At 50.9% G+C, this 10,927-nt stretch overlaps 1 protein-coding gene across 3 annotated transcripts in view; it reads left to right on the top strand.

The window, feature by feature from the left end:
• Window positions 1–6,817: 6,817 nt before the first annotated feature.
• KIRREL2 (kirre like nephrin family adhesion molecule 2) overlaps window positions 6,818–10,927 on the top strand; it is a 60,387-nt gene continuing 56,277 nt past the window's right edge. For all 3 annotated transcript variants that reach the window (XM_028742665.2, XM_028742666.2, XM_028742664.2), the window contains exon 1: window positions 6,818–7,314. In XM_028742665.2, coding sequence (XP_028598498.1) covers window positions 7,245–7,314 — 70 coding nt within the window. In that variant the 5' untranslated portion in view covers window positions 6,818–7,244. The remainder of the gene's footprint in view (window positions 7,315–10,927) is intronic.

Below are 10,927 nucleotides of genomic sequence, written 5' to 3'. Positions count from 1 at the left end.
AGGGACCCTTGAATATTGCCATCCTATACCTGTATACTCAAAAACATGGGTAGGCAACCTAAGGCCCAGGGGCCAGATGCGGTGCAATCGCCTTCTAAATCCGGCCCATGGACGGTCCAGGAATCAGTGTGTTTTTACATGAGTAGAATATGTCCTTTTATTTAAAATGCATCTCTGGGTTATTTGTGGGGCATAGGAATTTGTTCATTTTTTTTTTTATTTTTCAAAATATAGTCCAGCCCCCCACAAGGTCTGAGGGACAGTGGACCGGCCACCTGCTGAAAAAGTTTGCTGACCCCTACTCAAAAACAGCAGCACATAGCGCAAATTAGTTCAGCAGCACATAGCGCGAATTAACCAAGTAACCAGGTCTGAACCGTCCTTAATCCTGGTCTGAATCCATTCCTTTAAGGTGCCTCATGACTCTCTGCAAACCCTGTTGCAACAGACGAGCAGAGCTAATGTGTCTCGAAAACACCGTAACCATGAAGGCAGAGGAGGACAGGCTTTTGTAGAGTAAAGGACTTTCTGACTTGATGCTTGATGTTAGAATATGCGTTACAAATACACAAGCGTCTTTATTTTTCACCTGTGAAATATTGAGGAGCTTGTGAAAGTAGTGTCAAGAGCAAGGACTTCTGGTTTCTAATATTCCCATCTCTGGAAGAGGGTTATTGGGGTGAAATCAGCAAATGCATTAAAAATTGGATTTATATCACCACCATAAAGTTGGGCACTTGAGCTAGAAGCCTGAGGTCACTATAGGGACCTCTCCACTTGCTTCCTGTGTATGCATCATTATCCCGAATATTCTGATATATAGCATGCCACCGCCTTTTCACTTGTATCCTTGAAGGGAGATTAAAATGCATTGTACTACCACAAAAGCGTACAGCCCCAAGGCTTGCTACAGCAAAACAACATGAGGGCGGGAAGGCACATGCGCTCTGATTGGCTGAGTTTGAACCACGCAGCAGTGTGGGGTAGTGGTTAGAGTGCAACCAGGGTTCAAATCCCAACTCAGTTATAAAGCTCACTGGGTGACCTTACCTCGTAGGGTTGTTGTGAAGATAAACATGCAGAGGAGGAGAACCATGAATAACACATTGAGGCCCTTGGAGAAAAATTGAAATAGAATCATGGAGTTGGAAGGGACCACGAGGGCCATCTAGTCCAACCCCCTGCAATGCAGGAATTTTTTGGCCAATGGGGGGCTCAAACCCATGTCCCTGAGATGAAGAGCCTCCTCCTCTACTGACCGAGCTAGAAGTAGTGCAGTTACTCTGAACAAACCCCTGGAGTTGTATGTGCCACAGTCTGCTTTTGCTGATGTAAACACGGGCAAGAATCCAAAGCTTCCATTCATGGAGTCTGATGCTTCTCCCAAGCCCTGCCTCTGCCGAGAGCACAATCATTCCCCCTCCCATACAGATGCCAATTTCCACCCCCCTCTTTAATCCCCAAATCTTCAGAATATTCTTTTCAAATCCTCTTGGAGGGGATTTTCAGCGGGTGCTTTGCTTCGTGTCTTGAAGCTCCCCTCCCCCAGGCCAGCTGCAATTCTCGCCCAGAATCCTGCTTACACGTGTACAAAAACACACACATGTACTACTGGTGCACGCATGCACACACACACACACCAATTGCAAACACAGCATCGCAGGAGAATTTCTGCCGCCACACCTCGGCCGGTTTCTGCTGGTGATGGTCTGTGTGTCAGCAGGGCTTGGCCTCAGCGTGGCAGACCGACACATGTGGAGATTTAGAGGGAAAGACGCTGGAGCATATTTTCCAGGGCTGAGCCTTCAGCCAATCTTCCTGGCCCGCTTAAATCTCCACTTCAGAAATATATATATGTATAAAGCAGCAGAAATCGCTTTAAATCTCCCCCTCCCGCTCTTTGATCAGCAATCTGCTTCCCATTCGCTGAGCCTCACTCAGGGGACTAACCTGTGACATGGAATTATTCCCACTAGTGGCTTGGAAAGAGGAACCTGAAAGCGGAGAGGGATATGTGGGTTGTTCCCAGCACTTTTAAGCTCTCGGGCTTTGGGCAAAGAGGAGCAGGGCCCCAGGCAGCCTTTTGAGAGGCTAGTGGGCTCAGCGGTTTGGATCGAGGAGTGGATAGCAGAACCAGAACTCCTGGGTTCTAAGGTGTGGGGTTGGAACCAATTGCATGGAGTTACATCTCTGGATCTGAAAGGCTCCCATAATTCCATGTTGTTCACCGTCGTATTTTTCCCCCCAACGAGTAAATAAAATGAGACCTGCTTCAGGATAGGACAGATGAAACGAAAAGCCTTGACCAGTGCAGCAGTGAATGCCATTATTGTGACATGGGGTGGGGGGGGAGAGAAAAGCAAGCTCTGCGAGTCCTTCGCCCTACCCCAGCCCCCAGCTGCCTGTTGCACACACTTCCAAGAGATAATTGGGAACAGATGCTAGCGGGAAAGGCGTGTGCTAAAGAAGGGAGGGGGTGTCCGCAGTCTAACGGCATCTTAGTTCTCTGCTGCAGAAGGGCATCCCACCCGGGAACCAGCAAAAAAAAAAAAAGGTCAGCGGAGGGGCAGCCTCAATAATTTTGTCCTGCTCAACTGGGAGTATTAGAAACAGGCATAGAGGAAAAGGAGGCCTAGGCCTGGACTGAAGGACTCAAAGCCCTATGGTGATGCAGACAGAGGGGTTAGAATCACCAAAGAGTTGTAGAGTTTGAAAGGATCACGAGGATCGATCATCTAATCCAACCCTCTGCAAAGCACGAATCTTTTTTGCCCGACGTGGGACTCAAACTCACAACCCTGAGATTAAGAGTCTCGTGCTCTTCCAACTGAGCTATCCAGCCGCTGCAGATGATAGGGCAGCGGAGGCTGGAACTATTAAAGCAAACTGGGCACTGCCCAACCAACCTCTGCCTCCCCTCAGCCAGATCTCACCTGCCTACTTACTTACATATATCTAGACTAGGAAGTGGCGCTGCCATCTTCCTCTTCCTCAGTGCCAGTGCTGCCCTCGTAGGAAACAGGGAGGCCATGAAGTTCACTGGGTGACTTGGGGCCAGGCATTTTCTCTCAGTCTGTCGCCAGTAAAACCAAAACGAGGAAGGGGAGACTCAGGTGAGATCCTTGAAGGAAAGTTGGGATAGAAATGTAGTGATTTTTAAAAATAATAATAATCATTTATTATTTGTACCCTGCTCATCCAGTTGGGTTTCCCCAGCCGGGCGGCTTCCAACAAAGATTAAAAATACATTAAAACGTCACACATTAAAAACTTCCCTAAACAGGGCTGCCTTCAGATGTTTTCTAAAGTTCAGGTAGTTGTTTATCTCTTTAACATCTGATGGGAGGGCATTCCACAGGGCGGGCGCCACTACTGGAAAAGCCCTCTGCCTGGTTCCCTGTAGCTTTGCTTCTCTCAGTGAGGGAACCGTCAGAAGCCACTGGACCTCAGTGTCCGGGCAGAACGATGGGGGTGGAGACGCTCCTTCAGGTATACTGGGCCAAGGCCGTTTAGGGCTTTAAAGGTCAGCACCAACACTTTGAATTGTGCTTGGAAATGTCCTGGGAGCCAATGAAGGTCTTTCAGGACCAGCGTTATATGGTCTTGGCGGCTGCTCCCATTCACCAGTCTAGCTGCCACATCCTGGATTAGGTGTAGTTTCCGGGTCACCTTCAAAGGTAGCCCCACGTAGTAGGACTGTATTATGCAGCCTACCTGCCTCTCACCTCTTCCTGGTCAGTCACAGGCCTTACCTGTGAACCTTTTTTTCCCACTTTCCCACTGAACCACAGAGCCAGCCCCTTACAGGATGTGGAAGATGCGTTTAGCAGGTCCAAATGATTCAATCTCACTTATAGGTCAGAACAGAGAGCAGACCTATCAGATGTGCTGATCAAACCTCCCACATCTCGCAGGTCAACAACCCCTGCTGCTCACACCAAGAAACATGGCTGTGCTCGCAAGGAATGCAGGGACGCTGCAGTGCCAATTCACATCATCCCATGCGATCACTGCATCAAAAAGAACAGAGTTGCTCATTTTGGCAGTGTGGCATAACCTGTCTTGCAAATGCAGAAATGCAGCCCATCCTAACTCTACATGCTTTTCACTCACAGCAGGTGACAGAACAGTCACAAAGCCATGCCAGTTGACACCTTTTTTCTACCTCAAACCATTAGCATAAATCAGCCTGTCTTTTCTCATATTGTGCAGAATTCCAAGCGCACGGGGAGCTACCTTTGAAACTGCCCCGCATGTGCACATATATTAATGGTAGCATTGCAGGATCAAAAGCAGAAGAAAGCTATTTTTGAGACTGAATATATTTTCTAATCAGTGTAAGGTTTGTAGTCAAACTACGGGCACAGGAAACGAAGAGATAGTAATCATGGTAAACATGATGCAAAAATGCCTCTGACTCCCCCGTTCCTCTCTCCCAGGTCATCCCCCACCCACCCATAATCACATGCTGCCCATCAACCAAAAACCAAGAAAGCCAACCACTGGTGCATCCAAGCTCAGAACTGTTCACACTGACTGGCAGGGTTTCAGGCAGAGCTCCTTCCCAACTTTATCTGGAGGTGCAGAGATTGAACCTTGGATTTCCCGCTGCAGCCTTTGTGTAATCTCTTTCATTACAGAAAGTATTTTGCAGGATTATCATAGGTCCAGGCCCAGTCCAGGTTGCATGAAGTCATGGCAGTGTGCATTTTCCTCACCAAAGAGTAACCGCAACTCCGAACATCTGGAATCAATGAAAAAGCCCAAGCCCCTCTTGCTTCAGCTTCACCCCTCTCCCATCTTCAGTATGGGGATAATACCGACCCATTCTGCAGCGTTGTTGTAAGGATGGTTGAGATCAGGCATACAAAGTTCTCTGAGCCGTCTCAAAGCACATTCCTATCCACTGCGTTCAGGATTGCAGCCTGGTAGTGCAATCATATACTTGTCTACTTCAATGGGATTTAAGGTAAAGGTACCCCTGACCGTTATGTCCAGTTGCGGACGACTCTGGGGTTGTGCGCTCATCTCACGCTATAGGCCGAGGGAGCTGGCGTACAGCTTCCAGGTCATGTGGCCAGCATGACTAAGCCGCTTCTGGTGAACCAGAATGCCGTTTACCTTCCCGCAAGAGCGGTACCTATTTATCTACTTGCACTGGTGTGCTTTCGAGCTGCTAGGTTGGCAGGAGCTGTGACCGAGCAACGGGGAGCTCACCCCGTCATGGGGATTCGAACCGCCGACCTTCTGGTCGGTGAGCCCTAGGCTCAGTGGTTTAGACCACAGCGCCACCTGCGTCCCTATCAATGGGATTTACTCCCAGGTAAATGCATTTAGGAGTGCAGCCTAAAAGTACTGAATGAATGCCAACCTAACATTATTCATTTCCAAAAGCAGGGTGGGAGGGAGAGTAGACTGGGTGTCATGTGACCTTTTGCCCTGAGGAATTGTGTACACATTCCCTCCTTTGCTCTGCATACAGTGCACTACCACTGCCAGTTTGGCAAGCAGAGTTAGCCACAACCCATATCTCTCCTGCCATCTCTTAGGCAATACTGCATTTATATGCATTCTCCCCCCCCCCCAAAAAAAAAACCCAGCCAATGCAAATTGAAGAAAAGAACAATTGCATTTTTAGATAGTAATGTGTACATAGCCCAATACTAGGGGATCAGGAACTTGTGCTGGGAGGAATGCACTCTGCACGTGCTCAATGCACTCATGTTCCAAGGGTCTGCAGGTTAAAACAAAAAATAGAGCTAAAATTTGGCTCCTATTAATCCCTGCCTATGAATTAGACAAGCAGAAATTTGAATTAGACAAGCCCCTCCAGCCTACGATTTAAACTATGGTTTTGCTTAGGCCTGCCTGGGGCAGTTTAAGGAGGCAGCTAGGTTGTGTGCAAAAGGGGGCAGGCAGAGCCTCTTGGGGGCAAGCAAGGCCCGGTCAGAAAGCTGCCTTGATGCATGTAGTTGTTGCATCAGATTGTTGTGCAGCGTGCTTTCCCACCCCAGGGCCTTGCTGTTCATCCCCCCCCCCCCCCATTTCTCGCCTTTCTCTTTCCCTGCAAAGCGGGTCAGCAGATCATCCCACCAGCACCCCCACCACAAATAAATAATGCAACTTCCACACTTTTCAACATAGGAGCCCAGAACAGGCAAAATATCAGAGGGGAGATTGGATTTCAACGAAATAAAAAAAAAATACCTTTTTCCAGAGAAACCCGGCAAACAAATACTTTCCCCACCACCACCCCAGAGAAAAATGCAATTTAACGAGGTTCTATATGGAAGGAGTTTGGAATATGAGAATGCACCACTGCATCCTTCCTGGGACTATCGGATGCTGGCATTCTCAAGATCCTTTTAAATATTAAAAAAGGACAATTAGCAACACACACACACACACACACAGCCTTTAATTTAACACTCAGTATATGATGTGCCCCATTGTGATACACGATGCGTTGGACGAGGTGCGTTTGCTAGCGTGCTGCACACCCTTCCGCAGGCAGCAGCTGCCTCCTCCCCCTCACACTCCCCACCGCACCCACTAAGCTCGGACCTTTTCACCCACGGGGGTGGGTGGGGAGGCGGGGGGGGGGCGATGCGTGAGCTGGTTCACCCATGCCCGCCCGCCCGCGAGCGAGCGAACCAGCAAGCCAGCCACCGCTAGCCAGCGAGCGGTTTCTGAATGCGAGCGTGTGATATATATATTTTTTTCTTAATGAGTGCAGCTTCCCAGGCAGCCAATCCGGAGCCGCGGTGGGCGTGGCCATGCTCTACCCTTGCTGAATGAGCAGGAGCTCCCTGGAGGTGGACGGCTACAGTGTGGAAGTAGCTGGGGAGCTGGCGAGTCCTGCAGGAGGGGCAGGAGAGCGCGAGGAAGGCAGGAAGGAAGAAGGGAGAAAGTGGTCCGGTCCTTCCCCGCTTTCCTTTCCTTTTTTATTTTAAGGAGATGAGCTTCGGGATTTTCCTTGCAACTTCAAAAATCCCTCCTCCTCCCCCAACATCCTCCACTTTTGCTTTAAACCATCCCAGTCCCAGACACCAAGGTCACGGTAGACGCCCCCTCTCTTAAAAGCAGGATAAGAACCCGCAACTGTTGGAATCCTCGAGACCCGGGTCAGCCTCGCTGAGGAATTCGAAGGCGGACACGGGAGAAGGGCGGTCGTGTGAAAGGGAGGCTCCTGCAGTGAGACCCATCCCCGCTGAAGCGCCCATTCCCACCAGCACCCACCCTCGATGCCACCCACCATGAGGACGGCGCTCCTGCTGACCTGGACGGTATCCCTGAGTTACTTTGCAGACCCAGGTATGAACTGCAACTGCTTTATATTTGTCAAACTTCCTTCTGATGGAGACGGGAGGGGTGTGTGTGAGGGGGGGGGAGGAATCTCCCAGTTTGCCAGCCTTAAGGGGACCCCCCCCCCAAAAAAAAAGCCACCCCACCCACTGACGCTAAACTTAAGACTTAAAAAAAAAATTTGAACGGGTCCAACTCTTTCACGAAAGATACCAGGCTATATATTATTAGGATTGGGACCGGGCTGAGAGTGCGGGAGGTTGCTCTGTTTCTGGCTACAAGGGGGAGGGGGGGACAAGGAGCAGTGCCTCAGGACACCTGGGTTCTATTCCTGACTCTGGGGGAGATCATGGGGCTTAATGGTTTGAGCAGAGGAACGGAGGCGGCCGGCTGGGACCTTCCTTGAGGAATGGGTTGGGACTCGGAACTGCTGGGGCGGGTGTTTTTTCTTTCCTGGGGTGGGGGTGGGGGGCTCATCCGGACTGTGCCAATGATTCTTGAGTACGCATGTATGTATGACCTTGAGGAGAAGTCGCCTTTGTACCACTGCCATTGCCGCTCCCTGTTATCTGCGGGGGTAAACTTAAGCAAATAACCTCTGGTGCAGCCAGCAACGAAGTGAGTGGGTCCTTCCCCCCTTCTATGGGGAGGGGTATTACCCCCCACATACCCTCGTTAAAACCACGCGTTGCAGTTTCATCTCAGGGAGGGATTTTTTTTGTTTGATTTTTTTTTTGCGCGTGGGGTGTGTGTGTGTGAATAATTATTTTATTTTTTTCCTGTGGGAATGGGAGGGCTACCATCGCCCTGCCTGATTCCCTGAAGTGCTCTTCTCCGCGGGGGCGTGCTTGGGGTTAGGGTTGATCTTTGAGTTCCCTTCCACCCGCAGACTCCCTCTCGTGGTTAACCTTGAACGGCTAAATCTCAAGCGAGCTCGGTTCGCACGCCGACCAGCGCCCCCCTCCCACCCACTCCCCCTTCCCTCCCCCACAGTGCTGCAACCCCAGCACCCACACCTCGTTGTCATTCAGGTGCGGCTTTGTTATTTAGCAAGCATACGCGATCAGTCTTGAAGGGGGCGGGGGGGGAGGAGGAAGAGGAGCGCGGAACCTCTGAACTCCCCCCTCCCCTTCTGAATCTGGGTAAGCCTCGCCTGGCACTGGTGTGCTTCTCCCCATCCCACCCCCCATCCCGCAGCACCTTTACTTTTAATATGATTTAATTTCTCCCCCTCCCCTTCCTGTCTTGTAATTTCTACCAGGGGTTCAGGATTTGGGGGGGGGGTATTTCAGGAGGCCTGGCAAGTTCAATGGTAACCCTTCTCTGTACAGAAGTAAGTCCTATTGAGTTCATTGGACGCTTGCGCCCAGGTAAGCGGAATTTAGGATAAATTCCAGAAATACCAAACTCTGCTTGTTGTGGATGCACAAGTGGAAACTTGGGGGGGGGGGCGCTCTGCAGATGCTCAGAGTTGTGCCTCTCGCCTCTCACCTCCCGCAACTGCCATTGGTGTCTAGGGAAGGAGTTCTGTGATTGAGTCATGTAGGGAATGTTGGAAGATGGTTGGCTAGTTAACCTGCCAATCAGCATCAGTCTCTGGTTATGAGATTTCTTTGCCTAGATTTGGGGTCAGCCCCTCAATAGGCTTCACCCCCTCCATGCACAGGAGCAGGCCTAGCTGGAGACTCCATATGCATCATATACATTTAAAGCAATTCCCCCCCCCCCAAAAAAAAAAGAATTTTGGGAATTGTAGTTTTAAAAGTCCTGTGAATTGTAGCTCTGGATGAGTAAACTACAGTTGCCAGTGGGTGGTGGAAATGTGCTTTAAATGTATGGTGTTTAGGCAGCCTATGGCACGTTGGAGCCTGAGGCGGGGGGGGCGGAATCCAAAGAGCACTCTTCTCTCCACACCCTGTCCCCATTGGCATGTAGCGCCATGCGCTGGGAAAGTTTGCCTGTGCAACCCCCCCCCCCACCCATGGAAAGAAACAGGATCTGCATGTTAAGAGATAGCGTGGTTCCATCTCAGTGGGGTTTGTGCGGTGCAGCGGACAGGCCTGGTGGATTGTGGGTCAGGCATCTGCCTGTGTTCTGCTGTGCCTCCCTTAAGGGCATCATATATATACACACACACACACACACACACACACCCCTCTCCCCTTGGCCTGCTGCAACATGGGAAGCCTGCCTCCAAGCAGGGCACCCCAGGGTCATCCTGGCAGTGGGTCACTGGGAGGAGCCACCTGGGCCAGTGGGCAGCTGTGGTTGCACCTCCTCCAATGTAGAAATGAAATCCTGTTAAATGGCTCTGCTGTTCGGCCAGGAGGAGCTCTCCTCCAGTCGCAGTGCAGTGATGGGGGAAGGTGCACCTGCTGAACTTCTCCCTGACAGCTCTTAAAGGCACAGGAGCCGTTTCATTTGGAGAGGACCAGAAGCTGCCTTATGCAGAATTGCACCAATGGTCTGCCTATAAACTCAGTATGGTCCATACCAACCCTGGCAGCGCCTCTCCAGGGTTTCGGACAGCGGCCTCTCCCAGTCCTAGCTGGAGATGCTGAGGACTGAACCCAGGGCCTCGTCAGTACAAAGCAAAAACGGGACTCTACCACCGATGCAAGGAGTTGAATGTGTCTTCCTTTGGGCCTGGCAACCCTCCGGAGTTGGCCGGGTTCTCTTGGCTCATCTGCTGTCAGATGCCTTCAGTGGCAGCGATGGGAGTGCAGAGCGGCGCCCCCAGGGCAGGGTTTGGGGGTGTCGGGGATGCGTGGGTTGCGGAGGTGTCGAGGGGATAAGTGAGTTCACACTTGCACGCCTGGCTTAGCCTCTGCCCCCTGGCTACAAGTTCCCTTTGCAGTAACGCTAATGATTCCTGAGTGGTTGTGGCGCTCTTTTCCCCCCATGGCGCCTGCTCTTCGCTGGCGTTGAATCAACCTCTGCACAAGGGTGGGGAGGGAACCAGGGACGGGGGGGGCAGTGTCTAATGATGATGTGTCTTGAGCCAGCAGCCAGAGGCAGCAGCCGGAACATGGGAGACTAAGATGCAGGGCGGGGGAGTTTAAGGACAGAAACAGGATTTCAAGCGGTCGCGTTAGGGCAGCTGAACACTTCTCCCTAGAAAAAGAATTTCCCTGTGGCACTAATACATGGGGTGGAAAGTTAACAGCCACCACAGTCCTTGCACTGTGATTTATGATGGGGAACCTGTGGGCATCCCCTGATGCTGTACTACAACTCCCAACACCCCCTGACCATTGGCCATACTGGCTGTGGGCCAATGCATGTAAGCAGCTGGGGGATACTGACTCCATGCACAAGATGGTCTCACCGGTGGTGCTGGAGAACATCAGCCTATTGTAACTGGGGCCTTCAACATTCAAGCCAAGGCTCTCTTATCTGGGCTGCCTCTGGAGGACTCTGTGGCTGCCATCTTGGGGACCCTGTAGGCAACCAGATGTTGAGCAGATGATCATTGGTTATGCTGATGGGAGGTGGAGTTCAGCAACAGCTGGAAGGCCACAGCTTCCTCCTCAGCTCTTTACCAACAGAATTTGGTTCAGTTACCTTTTTTAAAATAAATAAATAAAAGCACACCCCTACAGTTCCTATCTTCATTTCCCAC

Source organism: Podarcis muralis, chromosome 7 (assembly GCF_964188315.1).
Source record: "Podarcis muralis chromosome 7, rPodMur119.hap1.1, whole genome shotgun sequence".
Lineage (NCBI taxonomy): Eukaryota > Metazoa > Chordata > Lepidosauria > Squamata > Lacertidae > Podarcis > Podarcis muralis.
Note: the sequence above shows the minus strand (reverse complement) of the source record. Positions and strands in the feature narration are given on the sequence as shown.